The sequence below is a fragment of the Caretta caretta genome, chromosome 2 (assembly GCF_965140235.1).
Source record: "Caretta caretta isolate rCarCar2 chromosome 2, rCarCar1.hap1, whole genome shotgun sequence".
NCBI classification, from domain to species: domain Eukaryota; kingdom Metazoa; phylum Chordata; order Testudines; family Cheloniidae; genus Caretta; species Caretta caretta.
Genome location: NC_134207.1, coordinates 39,562,828 through 39,579,935, shown reverse-complemented (window position 1 = coordinate 39,579,935; position 17,108 = coordinate 39,562,828). Strand labels below are relative to the sequence as shown.

Sequence of the window (17,108 nt, the reverse complement as noted above, 5' to 3'; positions counted from 1 at the left end):
ACTTGTTTACTTGAATCTGCATAACTCTGCAATGAGACAACACAACACACTTGGTGTTTCTTTGGTTCTCACTAGCTTTCTCTTTGATCCTTTTTGATGTGCTGACTTTAATAAACATAGTTAAAAAAACTGTTCAAAAACATCATGGAAAAAACTACAAAGGAACAATTATTTCAGTAGAAACTACTCTAATCCCTTACTTACGCAAGCTATTTTTAGTGAAAAATGTTTTTACACATTTTATGTGACAGTGTTTTATAAACAGTGTAAATGGCCCCATTTCCAGATGAGTTTTAATTTAAGAGATGAAGTTGGTTTGTAATGCTAAGAATTATTTAGAAAAACACACACGGGAGTGCGTTGTCAGCTTGTTTCCTCCCTTATTAGGGGAGGGAGGGAACAAAAGCTTATGACCTTGTATAATGACTGAAGTTGTTTTTATTTTGTTTTATTTTGTTTTTAAATTAACAAAGAAACTTGCCATATGTAATTTGTGAAAACTATTCCACCCTCCTTCCCGGACATTTAAAGTTTGTACCACTTTAACCATGCAAACTCAAAACCTTCTAATTTTTTTTCTTTTTTCCTCCTCTTATTGAAGAAGAAAATTGAAAAATACAATGGCTAATCGGTTGAATTATTTTTTTCACTTTTTGACGGGATAAATTGCAGTAGTGATTGTACACATCACAACTGTGCATATTTTAGGCCTAATTATAAAACCTCCATTCCACTTAGCCTGTTGCAATATTATACAACCCCAAACCCCATTAGTGTTTCAAGGGACTTCATTTTTATGGACACTCTGCAGGTTCTAATACAACAGTGACTTATAATCACATGATTCCAATTTCTGCTAGAATACTTATACTCTTCTCTGTACTTATAGCAAAGTCCTGAGTGATTTTAGTAATGTAATATTATAATAGAATGTGATGTACTGTATTGCAGAAAACTCTGTGACTAAGGTTATCATTAACAGTAGTTTTAATTTTAGTTTAGTAAAGACAACAGTTATAACTTTGTGACATATTCAAGGACAGTAGTTTAAATGTGAAGGTAAATTAATAATTTAATTGTAACCAATGTATGTAGTTTAAAGACAGAAGTTAACATTTGGTTCCAGTTTTAGCTGGGTAAATTTGGAGCCACATCTTGAAATAGTGAATGCTGTGAGTTTGCTTAGGTAACTTTCAGGTACTTTATTTGTATTGTTGACCAGGAAGCCCAAATTCACAAGCAATCTGAGGAATTAAATGGACCTGAGCCTGTGAGGTGCTGGCCATCTCTTACATGGTGTCTTGCACCCTTCATGTCTCACTGTAGTCAGTAGCACTTGACGGTGCTCAGCACCTCACACAAAGTACAGAGCTTATTGTTGTGTAGTGCCTCATGTCATTAAAACCTGGATAATTCACAGAGGTTCACCAATGAATTCTAGAAAGCAGGGTGCAAATATCCTACACATGTGCCCCATTAGCTAATTTAGATTGATTTTGAAATTGGAGCTAACCTCCTGGAAGAGAGGTTGGGAACATACTGTCTCCAGAGTGAAAAAGAAGAAAACTGTAGACTCTCTCTGGACCAGTTTCCTGTTCCAGGAGGGCACAAGAGAGAAGACTCTCTGCTCGATGCCTGGGATGTTGGGATTTCACGCCACGAAAAATCCAGTGAATTGTTTTCTTGGTAAAAGAGTAACAGTTTAAATAATTTTCACTGCCCTTCCTCTATTTTGCAGATATAATTATCTTAGCATGCAAATAAAAGGCAAAAAACCCCATTCAATTTCTTATGTGAAAATTGCATGTATTTCCACTAGTTACAGATTAAAAATGTAATGGATTTAAGATTTTTTTATAAATATAAAAAATAAAATGTAGATATTAATTGGTATAAAGCAGATACAAAACTTTTCATTTCACAGTTAACTGGGCCTCTTGAGAAAACTTTGCTAAGGCGTTGTCATAGCCTTTGGATGCTGCAGATATGCAAGTTAGCCTAAGGGGAAATAAAACATTAAATTAGATATGACTACCTAAAATAATATGCAGCAGTAACAAGCCATTTACAACACCCAGAAGACCTTTGTTACTTTTAGAAAGAAATATAAACTCTTTCCAACATTTGAACAATAGGAAATGAATTCTTTGTCAGTAAAAGCCAGAGGACAAACTAAATATTTAAATGGCCACTGAGGATTGAAGTGGAAGTGCAGCTTGTAGACAGCTATACAAATCACTAACAAACCTTAATGAATATTGGGTGTGGGCATCAGGGTCCTGTCAGTTTTGACACTATGTCCCAAGTAGCTTAAACCCAACACTCAAGAAAAGGTGGAGACCTCAGCAGGTCTCTAACATCTGGGATTTTATTTGTCATTATGGCATACCCTGCAAGCGCAAAAGAAAGAGTAAAAGGGGATTATCCTGACAATGAAATGAGTTATTGAATCTTGTGATAATGAAAAGCAGAAGAATTCTAATTCTTTTCTATAGTCCCTGAGGTGGAGGTGCGTTTATCGTTCTGCAGAAGTAAAATGTAGGAGGGAAGAACAGATGGCCTAAAATCCATGAAACAAGACACCACCTAATCCCAGGACTGAGTACCACTATTAATCCTGGTCAGATTCCCTACTGCTACTTTATAACAGGGTTCTGAGCTGCTACTGATGAACTGGCATATCTGTTTTTTTTAAAAATTGCAAACTAACTGCAGGTTGCTGATTTAAGAAAGAAAATATGTTCTAATTGTGTGGGACCACTAATTAACATAGCTAAACCTCCAAAGAATGGATGACTTCCAAATGGAACTGAATCAAACTATTTTATGTTCGTTCAGAACAAATAGCATTGTTTTCTCAAGCTCTGTTACTACCTTCATAATGAAAGCAATCACATATACTTAATGTATGAGATGGGAATTTCATTTCTGGGTTTATGGTTTGGGGATTTTTGGTCTTGTTTTGTATTTTATTATATAGCTGCTTATGCTATGTATAACAATAGTGGAAGCTCTGTTATTCTCATACTCCAGCTTTTCATGGTGAGTCTACAGAAAACTTGCATTAACCAGCAAATGTATAATAGCTGAAGGGTTGTGCTTTGATAGTTTTTTAAACATTCTGTATTTTTCTGTATAATGGCTACACTATAAACATGTTTTCATCTAATACATGGATCATTTGTTTCAGTAGAGCAGCTGGGATCTAGGTGAATCAAGCATGTAGTGGGGAGTCAGGAGACCTAAACTCTAATCCCAACTCTCCCTTGGGCTAATTACTTAGGCCTACATTTTCAGGGCTGCCCAATGGTTTGGGCTACCTCCATTGTTGAGTGCCAAATTTAAGATGCCCATAGCCTGATTTTCAGTAGTTCTGAATACCCACAACTATTTCTGAAATTAATGGAGCAGCAGTTCTAAGCACCTCTGAAAATCAACCCCAAAGAGAATGTCTACACCAGAGCTGGAGATGTAATTTACAGCTCAGGTAGTCCTACCCATGCTAGCTTTTAATGGAGCTGTCGTTAAATAGCTGCAGCAGGGCAAGCAGTGGGATGAGCTAGCTGATCCAAGTATGTACCTAAGGTTTTAGATGGGATTATACTCAGGGCAGCTAGCCTGTCCTGCCACCCATGCAGCCGTGGGTACAATGGTATTTTTAGCATGTTTGGTCAATGACAGCTAATGTGGGCATGTCTACCCAAGCTAGAAATTACACCTCCCGCTCCAGTGTTGAGCCGTTTTGGAGCCCAGAGGAGCAAGTACCCCAGCTGGGATAACAGACTGCGGGGAGGAGAAGGGGGGCTGCCGCTGAGCCCCCTCCAGGCTTCAGAGCCTGAGCTCCAGCCTGAGCTGCAACTTCAAAGCACTGTTTACACAGCTATTTTTAGAGTGCTAACCTGAGTCTATCAACCTGCGCTGAGATGCTTGCTCTTGCAGGCACCGAAATGCTGTGTAGACATACCCTAAATTTCTCAAGTTGAGCACCCAAAAATGGAGGCACCCAAAGTTAGTGGATGCTTTCAAAAGTGTGAGCTCAATTATTTCATCTGTAACATGGGGATAAGAATGTTTAGCCACCTTTCTAAAAAGTTTTGACATCTAAAGATGAAAAGTGCTATTATATGAAAGCCTACATATTGTTATGACCTTCATGGTATTACCAGTTCATTGTCAGTCACGGTGGATGAAACCCATTGACGTGATGGGAGTTTTGCCATTGACTTCACGAGGGCCAGGATTTCACTCAATATCTATTACAACATGGATGAATACAAGCTCTACATTTTTTGTTATTATTCTACTACATATTTTTCTCCATTAGAATTAATTTTTCTTTAGTTAGTGTAACATGGTAGCATAATGATTTACAAATAGACTGTAAATCATTCTATACATATGACAATAATTGACCAAAAATGAAAGAGATTCTGTCTAGACCTAAATTGGTGCTGTAACCAGGCACCGCAAATTCAGAAAGCTTATGCTCAAATAAATTAGCTAGTCTCTAAGGTGCCACAAGTACTCCTTTTCTTTTTGAGAAATTATCAAATCAGCAATCGACTTGTGATTTCCATTCTATTTAGCATTCAGTAGTGTTAGGAATGCGATGTACCTGCCTAGCCTTTCTTTAAGGGAGATGAGCTCATTTTAGATAGATAACCATCTCTGACTTTTCTTCTGATTCATCACTGACCTGAACTTCATTTGAACCTTGTTAGACACAAAACAAGCAGGATTCCTGGCCCAAGCTATAAAATATAATTAAGCCCTTTTGAAATGATGTGTAAAAGAACATTGCTCTACCCCCACTATAACCGCTACCACCACCACAACCAATAAAGTTAAATCAAGCACTGCCTGTAATGGATTAAAATAATAAATGTTTCTGGATTTTAGTGTTTGAAGTACTTGAAGAAAACAGGCTCCCAGCAGCCAGGGCTGCTGAATGCAGGGGGACATTTATTAATGACGAGTTCAAGGATTTGGCCTGTTTAAGATCATTACTTTCTGTTTACCGAGTGTTACACGTCTCATGTTTTTACAGAACCCACGTGTGTCCCTATGCAATGCTGAAAAGCTCTCTTTCAGTAAAGAATTGTTAATCAGTAATGTGCAAATATTGTTCTCCTGGGGAGAAGGAACCATCATAAGATTCTGTTCCATACTAATGGGAAATCCAGAGCAGTCCATAGATTGTTAACTTAATCTTGCCTGTAAAATTGTCCCTAATTAGATGTCTCACCATTTTCTAGTTGCTGTGGTTAGTCACTATTCAGTCTGGTGACTTTTACATTAACTAGAGCTTTTCCCCAATAGTTGTTTGGTCCAGAACTACCCCCATTTTCTTTGCAGCTGTTTGTTACGAATGCCAATAGAGAATACAGCAAAACTGCTTGATCCATTTATGACATAACACGTCTGAAGTTTAACAAAGGAGGAGAGAGAAATTTACTATTCATTCTAGACATACATGTGCATATTAAAAAATACCTTCCAATTTCTCTGGCAAATGCAAAACAGATTCTGAAGATAGATTTCACTGTTCATCATCACCTTTATAACATATCAAAATATGGATATGAAAGTAGTTAGAAAATGCTTAGTAAATAATTCTTCTTTGGGGAGGGGGTCAACTTTGTTGGTATAAATAAGTAATGACATACAGAAGCCCGACAAGTAACTTTATACCAACAATTCCATCTGTATCACCTAAAAAAAGACATAAAATCCCCACCTCCTCAAAGGGTGAGAAATATTTCCTCCTTCAGCTAAATTAATAAAGAAACGTGTATGGTAATTAATCTTCTAAGGGCCAGATCGTCCTGAATGTCAACAGTAGAGGAAGCTGTCTTCACAAAACTGCTACTCCCCTCCTGTTTTGAGGGGGCAGTTAGGAGCTTTCTCCACCCCTAAAGCATTGGCACACCACGTACTACTCTCCCCCGCACACATGCACAAGCACACCCTAAACAAGTGGAAACAGAAGCAGATTATGATTCTGTGACACAATCTCCTTCCCCAGTACCCCTTCCTCCTAGGGTAGCACAACAATGCAGTGCCCCGTATGTGGCAAAGCCATGACTGACCTAAAGAAATTTTTCCTAAATATAGTCTGTCTAATGTTCAGTGCTGTTTATTGTATTGTACAAATAAATTGTCACCTGTTTGCTTTTTTTTAAAAAATGCTTCCCATATACACATCTACCAATCAAAACTCTGCTCTGAACTCTATCAATGTGGCTGTGCAGCCAGATCAAATATCATCTTTCAGCTATTTCCTGGGAAACTAATGACATGCAGAAATCCAGTGCGCGCAGTAGAAGGGAAAAAACATCCTGTGGCATTTTCACTTCTTTCAGTACTTGGTAATTATTAAAACTGTTACCAAATTATCAATATTTTAAAATACTTGGAATACAATGACTAAGCAATTTGTTTGAGTTATAGTTCCTTCCTTCATTTGTGACCGAGTAGGACTAAAGGAACTATCCTCTTGTCACTTGTTATGTATATTCTAATATCTAAAGTGATCATTAATGAAAAGGGAGGCTATTTGTTTTTCTGTTGCATTTGTTCGAATTTGTCTCTGCCTTTTTACATCCATTGCAATGATAATAGATAAGGTCAGGTTCCTTATCTGGGCCCCTTCTCTCACCTGTGCACAACCTGACCGCTGCAGAATCTTCTAATACTGATAATAGTAAATCCTCACATCTTTATTTTAGCATATTTGGCTCTATATATATGACCCTGTCAAGTGTCCTTGTAGCGTCTGTGTTAGTATAAATCAAGTCAGTGACATAAAATATTTAAAGATGATATGATTGAACATCAAAAGCTTTCTCTGTCATTATAGGAAGTTTTCTTGTACACAGCGTTCTTTTTGAATAGTATTCATACTTTTTAATAGCCTTAACAGTTATGCAAATCAGTTTCTGGAGAGTATCTAACACATGCTTGCAGTTTTTCAAGTAGTCATAGATTACTTCCAGCTGTATAAAAAAATACCTGGATATGCCCTTCTGGCATGTGTCATCATAGTATAATTTTTATAATGACATACAGAAGCCTGATTTAAATTTCATTTTGCTCAGTCAGTATGGCAGTGCTTTGCAGTACTATTAAGGATCTGAGTGGAGCCTGACAATGGAGGGTTGGCAGCATTTGGTAAACATTGTCTAAAGCAAGTGGTTCACATTTATTAGTCTCCTGAAGATGTATTTTAAAAGTCATGAAACTAATTGTTCCTAGAGCTAAATTATTGCACTCACTGAAAAGTATGTCACTGTTCAGCAAGCAATAATCCAAACAGAGCAAGTTAACTTCTGCATTTCACAACAATCGTTTATGAAGATATATTACTTCTGTATGTTGCCATATCAAGTTCACTTGAAATCGTGACCATGATTTAATCTGTTTAAACTGAAGGCAGAATTCTACACAAGATGTTTGAGAGAGATCCATGAAAGAGCTGGCTGAAAGCAGTGTGTGGGAGGGGAGCACAGAAGAGGAGAATTAGTTTTTTGCTTTTCCAAGATGACTTATTCAGTAAGAGGAAAGGAGCTTCATGAGCTCAGTTCATGCTCTGTATTTCAATATGGTGCTTAGAAATCCTAAAATAAGCCCCCTGTGCATACTGATGTTACAGTGGTATTTCTTCACTCCCTTTCCCTTAGAATGTGAGTATACTTCTCCCCTAATGGCAGCCTACTGGGTTTTCTACTGCAGTGATATTCCAGTGAAAGAAGCTTCCCTAAAGCCCATACATCTCTTCACTCACTTATTTTTGCAGTTTCTACCTGTCTGCCAATCTTCATCTGTTTTCTTTAAGTACTTATTCTCTTAGCTCTCTCAAGACTACCCTTTGTGCAAGTTTATCTGACTATTCTTTGAATTTTTTTTTCATTACATACATATTGATTTATATAGTAAGATTCATTTCACCCCAAAAAAGGTCATTTATAACTGCTGTGAAATAGGATATAATGTCCTGCCTATAAAGAGAGAAATTCTGGTTCCTTATAAGAAAAAATAAATAAAACTGTGGCCCAAGTCCCTGAAATTCCTCTAGTATTTGTAGTACGTAACCCATGCAGTTGTTTTGCACAACATAAATTACCTTGTTTGAAATTCATCAACATGTCTTTTTCTTTATTAATGATTGTGTCTCAGGTTCTCACTAGGATATATAGCAGTTGGAAAGAGGAATCAATCAATCAATCTATTATCATACAGATGATTACAATATTATGTAGGCACTGAACCAAATGAAGTAACTCTTTTACGTGACTGTTTTAAAAGTGTTAAAGGGTCTAAAAATATTTCACATCTGCCTTCAACTCATGAATTCGGTATCAACCTTGAAGTTTCATGTTTAGTTCATTCTATTGTGCATACATTTTGTCTATGATATAGTCATCTATCAGAGGAACCTAACAGTGCTGTGTGATCTCATATATCAGCTGCAATACTTAGGCCCAATGGAGTGAGTTAAGGATGGTGTTTCTATTTTACAACTGACTTGCAATTATTTTAAAATCGCTGAGCTGGATTCACTGCTACACTTTGGTTGCAAAGTGCAAGTCCAGCTACACAAGCAGTCATAAATCCAGGTGAACTGGAAACACAGAGCAGCCAGAGCATACCAGTGAATCTGGACCAGTAAACATTGGGTATGTGTTGAGTGGTTAGTATCATTTACATTTTATATTTTGTGAAACTGTTGTGTAATTTAAAAAACAATCTGCATAATCCTTGTAAATCGACTCTACGTTACAGCCAGGTTTTGTAATGGCTTTTACATCACTGTCACATGACTTGGGCATTCTTGTCTAGGTGCCAGAGCAGCAGGCAGGTCTAATGGTCAGAGTGGGAATCAGACCTAGTGGTTAGAATAAGAGTTGGTAGCCAAGAATCGGAGCCCAGGCTCAGAGCTGGAGTCAGAGGCCAGGTGCCAGAGGCAAGGGTCACAGCCAGAATCATAGGCCAGGAATTGGAGCTGTGGGGACAGAGCTGAGTTCCCTGGAGTGAGGCAAGGCTGGGGCCAATGCAGAAGCAGGGCTGGGAGCAAGGCTACAGGCAGGCACAGGAGCTGTCATAGCTGTGTGTAAATCCTTTGAGCAGCCACTGAATTGCTGCTGCTGCTGGACTTAGGAGCTGATCTGCTAGTGCTGATTCTTCCAACCAAACAGGTGGCGTAGCCCATCAGGCAGCCTACTACAGGCCAGCTGCACTTACCTGGAGACTGGCTCTGCTGTGGGCCCTGGTTAATGATAATCGCCAGCATAGTGCATGCTGCAGTGCGTCACACTACAATGTCTGACAATAGGTAATTCCAGATGACCAATGGGGTAAAAAGTGTGGCTAAAATATCTTCCGTACTGAAAGTCTTTCTTCCCTTTGCTGTGTGGAACACTCAGCACGTAACCCTACATATAATTCATATTAAGAACAAAAACAAAAAAATCCTTGAACTTGCAGGTCACTTTTGCCATATTACAAATTGTGAGAATAATCTACACAAAAGTATATTTCTGCATTTTAGAACCAAATGTCATCAGACAAGTGCAAAAAAAAAATTGAAAACATGAAATATTTTGATTTTGGTGCTCCTTAAAATAACTAAATTAACAAAAGAACCAAAGAAACTATTTTCTTGGGCTAAGAGCTTTTGTATTGTATACTGTATGTTGCTGTCAGTTCACTGTTCTACTGAATATGCTGTGTTTATCATCAAAAACAGTAACAAAAGAAGAAGATGTAGTCTTATTGATACTATAAACATACTCCTGTTAATTATTTTTTTAATCTCGAAAGAGCCTCATCAAATGGGGCCAAATTCTTGTCTTGGATGTTCACACACAGGGCCAAATCCAGGATCCAGCACCAAGACTGAGTTATCCAGAGACAAAATCTGATATTCTAGCCTTGTTGTAGTCATTGGCATGTCTCCTGTTCACTGCCATGGGGCTAGGATTCCATCTCAGAACTTTAAGTAATAATTCCCTAGACTGCAAAGTAGCTCCATGGAGGGTACTTCAGCCCAATTGCTGAAGTAGCTCTCTAGACCCTCTGCCACAGTAGGGTCCCCTCCAGTCCTACCCTATCTTGCATGCCTCCTGCACTCTGCACCATATGGAACTCTGCAGAGGTGAGCTCCATGCTGCCCAGAGGATGCATACCTCTAGTGTGTGACCCACTCTCCCTCTGTTCAAAACACACCACACTACAATGGCACCTCTGTAGCTATGTAGGTGAGATTGGATTTTTCTAGTATTTCTATTGGAATTGACAGAAGCTGTGAAAATGCATCTGAGAAAAGAATTGGGTCCATTATGTGTTTTCTTCCATAACACAAATCACATTCTTAAGAAACTATAGATCATTACATTGTAAAATTATTCTTGGCATTATACTTTAAAGTCTCAGGACATAGACAGATTTTTCCTGGATTTTGAAAGAGGTTCATCAGAGAAGTTTAAACCTCCCCACATATTTAAACCAGGCATGTTTACATTGTACACAGAATAGAATTCCATTTTAGTGGGATATTTCTTCTAGCAAAGGTTTGAAAATTCAAAATAGTACAGTCCTTTGAAACATCTGTACGCTGTAGGCCTCTTTAATCTTTCATCTTTTGTAAGTATCAAATTTCATTAGAAAAATAAGCTATAGGCATTGTGAACTAAGAATGGTGAAATTCAATATTCTCAATGACAATTCCAAAAATGAGCAGCAAAAGAGAAAAATGTAGCCTAGCCTCTAGTGTAGTGCTTTGCATCTAAATATCCTAAAGAGTAGAGAGATTTTAGGTACAGTTTGTTTTATTAAATCATTTTCATAGAATCATAGAAGATTAGGGTTGGAAGAGACCTCAGGAGGTCATCTAGTCCAGTCCCCTGCTCATAGCAGGACCAACCCCAAATAAATCATCCCAGCCAGGGCTTTGTCAAGCCTGGCTTTAAAAACCTCTAAGTATGGAGATTCCACCACCTCCCTAGGTAACCCATTCCAGTGCTTCACCACCCTCCTAGTGAAATATTTTTTCCTAATATCCAACCTAGAGCTCCCCCATTGCAACTTGAGACCATTGCTCCTTGTTCTGTCATCTGCCACCACTGAGAACAGCCTAGCTCAGGGGTGGGCAAACTTTTTGGCCCAAGGGCCACTTCAGGGTTGTGAAACTGTATGGAGGATAGCAGCCTTCAACTACCTGAAGGGGGGTTCCAAAGAGGATGGAGCTATGCTGTTCTCAGTGGTGGCAGATGACAGAACAAGAAGCAATGGTCTCAAGTTGCAGTGGGGGAGGTCTAGGTTAGATATTAGGAAACAGTGTTTCACTCGGAGGGTGGTGAAGCATTGGAATGGGTGGCGGAATCTCCATCCCTAGAGGTTTTTAAGGCCCAGCTTGACAAAGCCTTGGCTAGGATGGTTTAGTTGGTATTGGTCCTGCTTTGAGCAGGGTATTGGACTATATGACGACCTGAGGTCTCTTCTAACCCTAATATTCTATGATTCCATGATTCTAAAGGTTTTATAATACTCTGTCCACTATGAATGGTTATGATGTGAAAAGATTGGTTTAATTGATTTTTTTAGTAAACACATGTTATGTATTTTGAGTTACTGTGATTGTTTCGAGTTGTTGAATTCAAGCAAAAACCTTATTCATGTTAAGAACTCTAGACTCTATCCAGGCAATATATTATAGTGAGAAATCAGAATGAAAGCAGAGAGAATAATTCAAAATGGTTATTTCCTATCAGTTTAGAATATAATAAGTGTAGCAGCTGTTCTTATTCTTAATATACTCTTGAAAAAATTGCATAGTTTAATGAAAAATGTCTGTATTCATAAAACTTAAAATACTCACACATGTAAAAAGTTATAATGTTTTGGCAAATAGTACTTTGTAAGGAATGTGCATGAAACATACCTGCTCCATAACTAGAATTCAATATAAAGTGTACTCAAATATGTTGGAAAAGCAAACTGAAAACAAACCAAAAGCAGTCTGGCCAGATCGTGAATGCCTTAGTTACATTGATGAGGCATTTACTCACAGAAGAAGTTCTACTCAAGTTAATGGGACTACATGTGTGAATAATTGCTCACCAATAAGAGTAAAGGATTCACAATCTAGCCTCAAGAGACAATATAGATTTCTAGACAATATATATCTTGGGAAAACACACACACCCCTAAGCTAAATGATATATTTTTCCTTTTTCTTCAGGTGTAATTCATGGATCATCATTTGTTCTTGACATAAATGATTTTCTCCTTAAAACAAGTTTCAAAGAAAGAAGCAGAGCTCTGATAGGCCCCTTCTGTTGTTCTGTCAATGTGGAAGCTAAGTGGTGTAAGCACAGTGGTAATCCTGGTCCAGAGCAATCCGTTCCAAAAATACATATTGACTTCAGAGGAGGGCTGATACAGGTCTGTATATGTTTTTGATGTATATGTTTTTGATGTTGTGAAGGCCAGGACTATAACAGGGTTCAAAAAAGAACTAGATAAATTCATGGAGGATAGGTCCATCTGTGGCTATTAACCAGGATGGGCAGGGATGGTGCCTCTAGCCTCTGTTTGCCAGAAGCTGGGAATGGGTGACAGGGGATGGATCACTTGGTGATTATCTGTTTTGTTCATTTCCTCTGGGGCACCTGGCATTGGCCACTGTTGGAAGACAGAATGCTGGGCTAGATGGACCTTTGGTCTGACCCAGTGTGGCCTTTCTTATGGTTCTGATATATAACCGAATTTGTCTTGAATTCTGATTCTCCTGTCTAAACTGCACAGAAAACTTGTAAAGCTTTGCATCATGAGACAGTTCACCACATTTGAAAATTTTTACATTTTGAAAGACGTGTGTGTTTATGTGAAACTACTGATTAAACAAAACTGCATAGAGTATTGACAAGAACTGTTCAGGCCATTTTACTGTAGTGTAGCTGTATGTGTGTGTTCCCTTAAAAGTACTGCATCAGGTTACTAACACTTAACATTTGGGAGCCTGTTCTGTTTTCTGTGTGCGTGCATATGTGTATGCATGCGTAATGCCTTGGGACAGCTCTAACAAATGCACTTCAATTTTTTAAAACGTACAAAAAATTCTCAGGGGAGTAATTGATAATTGTTGTTTGTAGCAATTAACACTCAGTTTTACATGCTATCCGCCACTTCAGTTAAATGTGTCTGTAACTTGAAGAATTACAAGAAACAGTCCAAGAAACAGAGGAGTTTTTGAAATGAAGAATTCTGATTCTGTATAACATAAGCAAGAGGGTTGTAATATAATTAGGACAAGATACACACATATTTACAGTACGATTTACAAGCACCAAATGTTAAAAATAAATAAACTCCAGCACATAAACTGTTCAATAAATACTTATAAACAAAATGTTTGCAGAAATCTGGATCAGTTTGTAAATGTTGGCAAAATGAAAAAGGCTATATTTACAATTAATCATTCACAACAAATAATTTGACAAGCTCTAAATATGACCTCATGTATCACCATCATTAATGTGTACTACGGTAGTACCTAAACGTCCCAAATTATATTGGTGTCTCTTTGTGCTAGATTCTGTATCACATATAGAAAGAGAGTCCCTGCCCTGAAGATCTTTCAATCTAAATAGACAAGACAGATAAAGAGTGGGAGAAAGGAATTGTTTATCCCCACTTCACAGATGAAGAATTTAGGCACAGTGAGATTATCTGTGCAGCCTTGAGAAAATCACTTCATTTGGGGCAGAGCCAAGAATTAAACTATGTCTTTTGTGTCCCAGTCCAGTGCCTTAACCACAAGACCATCCTTCCTCACTACCACACCATGGTGAGGCAAAAAACTCTGTCGTCAGCTTTGACTGTAAGGCGCTCTCCTCCTCCTTGCAGTATGAGTATTAAATGTTACTACTGAATCCTCCAGACCATTCCGTCAGGTGTCTCTGTTTTTAGTCTTTGTTTTCCTCTCCTGTACACTTACAATTCATAGTTGTAGGTTACTTCCAATTCAGGACCATTTGCCTTTCTACTTCCACAAGGCCATACTTTCTCCCACAATTTATGTGTGGCTGCAGAGGAAGGGAAAATGTGGTTTTCAGCCAGCTTTATTGCAAGTCTTTTTAGGTCTCCTCGGGCTTCCTGCTTCTGTACTCATAGTGAAAAGATCTTTTGTCTCTGTTCTTCCACCCACCAACTGCAGACTTTTGACCTACCATCTGGTGGTTTCATCCTGTGATGAAATCAATAGATAAGGTTGCTTCTGTTTTTCTCTCTCTCTCTATGGGTACACTTCTGCACTTAGAATCCTGAATCATTGGTGGTCACCACATTGTGTCAGACAAATACTTGAGATACTGCATTCTAGATAGCCTACTAGTTTTTGGTGTCTTGATATTCCACTGGGTCCAACACTGGAATTCCAAGGACCAGGGCTCAATTAAATTCTGAGTGATGTGGCACGGATTAGACCAGCTATCTCTTTAAATTAGATGCAGAGGGGGTTCTGGGAATATGTCAGGGCAATTGTTGAAAAATTACTTTGTCATCAATTTGTCACTGGTTTGTCCAAGCCTGCAGGATTGCTGCAGACAGCAGTGTGAATGAAGAAATGCAGCACTGCTTGACAAGGCGAAAGGGAACAGTTCTTTAATTTCTCTCTCAGCCAGGAAAGACAGATCCATTCGTTCCCCAGTGCACTTGCTGCCTGCCGAAAGCACCCAGATAGGATTAGATGTATTAGTGTTCAAATACCTGGGATTACATATCATTCACGGTTATATGATTCACCATGCAGAGCCAGTTAACATGTAACAAACATTGCAGAAATCTTTTCAACATTTTTTAAACCTTGTCAATTCACTTTTTTTCACTTCTCTGTCTTTCTCTTGCCTTCTTCTGAAAAGGTTTATGTATCTTCAGAATTTTTAACAGGTTTCAGAGTAAGAGCCGTGTTAGTCTGTATTTGCAAAAAGAAAAGGAGTACTTGTGGCACCTTAGGGACTAACCAGTTTATTTGAGCATAAGCTTTCGTGAGCTACAGCTCACTTCATCGGATGCAGCATGAAGTGAGCTGTAGCTCACGAAAGCTTATGCTCAAATAAATTGGTTAGTCTCTAAGGTGCCACAAGTACTCCTTTTCTTTTTTCAGAATTTTTAAGTGTATTTTCCTCATTTTTTTTCTACACACCTGAATGTTTTGATTAAGGATGGCCTGAACTAGAACCCTAAACATGCAACTCCCTAAAATTTGGGAACATCTAACTGAGATCTCATCCAAATTCAAACTTTGCTCAAATCAACAGCAGTGCGTTCTGAAGATGGGCCCTCCCCCATGGAAGTGTGGCTCTAGATCCTAATCTATCCTTTCCCCAAACTGAAAATTGTTGGGATTCAGGGTTATGGTATGTCTGTCTTTCTAAGGTACTGATACCACAGTATCTGAGCATCTCAACATTTTTATATTTAAAATAAATGTAAAGTATATTTATCCTTATGAGTCCATTATAAAGAGAGTCCTGAGCTGCAAAGATTGGATTTAAATCTGAATCTCAATTAAAACACATGGTAGCATGTAAATTAAAAACAAACAAACAAAAACCCCTACCAAAATAAAACTGCACTACATATACACAGTTTCCTCCCTGGGGAGAGGATGAGAGAAAGAGCAAGGAAATGGGAGGACAAGAATTTGGGTCTGGGGTTTTGTCTTTTATTTCACCACCTATTTTTGCTATACTGTGTCTCTGCTTTCCCCATGTTCTCTCACTTTCACTAATCCTCCCTGTTTTCTCTAAACTTCTCTTCTTTCCTTTTCTCATGATGTCACTCCCACCTTCTTATTCTGTTTTTTTTTTTTTTCCATTACTGTTCTACCACACTGCTCTCTCTTTTGATGATTTTATGGGTGAGAAGAGAACTGGATTACCTTCCAAAGAAACCAAATACCAGGAATAAGATACTCATAACTGTTATGTGGTTTCTTGCTTGGGCAACATATCCAGGTCTTTCTCTCCCAAGAAATATTGTGAAATTTACTTCATGCTGCTATTCCTTATCCTCTGTGTTAGGTTTATTAGACCTTTTTTAATCAGCACATGCTCATGAATTGTAGGATAGTGAGGGACTACTATGTCAATAACTGCATGATTCAGAACCTGCACCTCCCCAGGTCCAAAATAGCCTGAATCTGATTGTCTTCCAGACTTGCTGGAGAATTGTTGGAGGGTGAAGGGGATTTGAGTTTTAAAGTTGCCTGGTTTGCTGGCAGTGAGTTATACTGAATTTTACTGCTGAACTTTTAGAGTAATATTTGTGATATGTTTTTAAGATATGTCAAGGATGGCTGCAGACTATGGAAAGGCATCTCTTGTGTGTTTGAATAAATCTAAATAAATAAAATAATTCATGTTTATCTATTTATTAACTTCTGTTCACTGGCAACTCTTTAAGGCTGTTCTGCATTTTCAGTTTTTACCAATTTTCACCAATAAATTACCAGTTTTTGTAATTAAAGGAGTTCTTTTTTTATGGACTTACACCCATTTATCAATCCACTCAATATTTTTTTCAGATACATATTTTTGTTAAACACTAACGCTTTATGTGATTGTTGAGTCCTGCAGCTCTAAGACTGAAGCAGTTCTGCAGAGTAAAACACAGAATACACACAGTGGAGGTTGGAAAATCAAACAACATTAATATCATGCTATGACTAGCTCACAAGGAAATGCTGCTCACCTATTTCTTTGCATCCGTTTATTGCGGCGCTCAATTTAAACAATCAATCCTCCACAGATAAAGATAGATAAGATAAGAAAAAGGTAAACTTGGGGCAAAAATGCAAATCTTGTTGGCCAGAATACCAACAAGAAAATCAGTGCTTAGAAATTTTCAAGAAAAGTAAATACAGAAGTGAAGAGGATTCATTGCATTGCAAGTACCGCAGCATTGAAGTCAGTGCTTGCGCTGATTGAATAAAGGAGCATGTCAAAAGTAAGCAACACAAGAAGTTTAAGGAAGATAATGAGTTTTGGGATAAACAATCAATATCAGGCATTTTCACCAGGGCTTTAATGAAGTAGAGGACACAGCAC

The 17,108-nt window shown here is 38.1% G+C and overlaps 1 protein-coding gene across 6 annotated transcripts in view; it reads left to right on the top strand.

The window, feature by feature from the left end:
• The window catches only part of VPS13B (vacuolar protein sorting 13 homolog B), a 940,751-nt gene that overhangs the window by 800,410 nt on the left and 123,233 nt on the right, over window positions 1-17,108 (top strand). For all 6 annotated transcript variants that reach the window (XM_048841327.2, XM_048841328.2, XM_048841325.2 and 3 more), the window contains one exon: window positions 12,239-12,441. In XM_048841327.2, coding sequence (XP_048697284.2) covers window positions 12,239-12,441 — 203 coding nt within the window. The remainder of the gene's footprint in view (window positions 1-12,238; window positions 12,442-17,108) is intronic.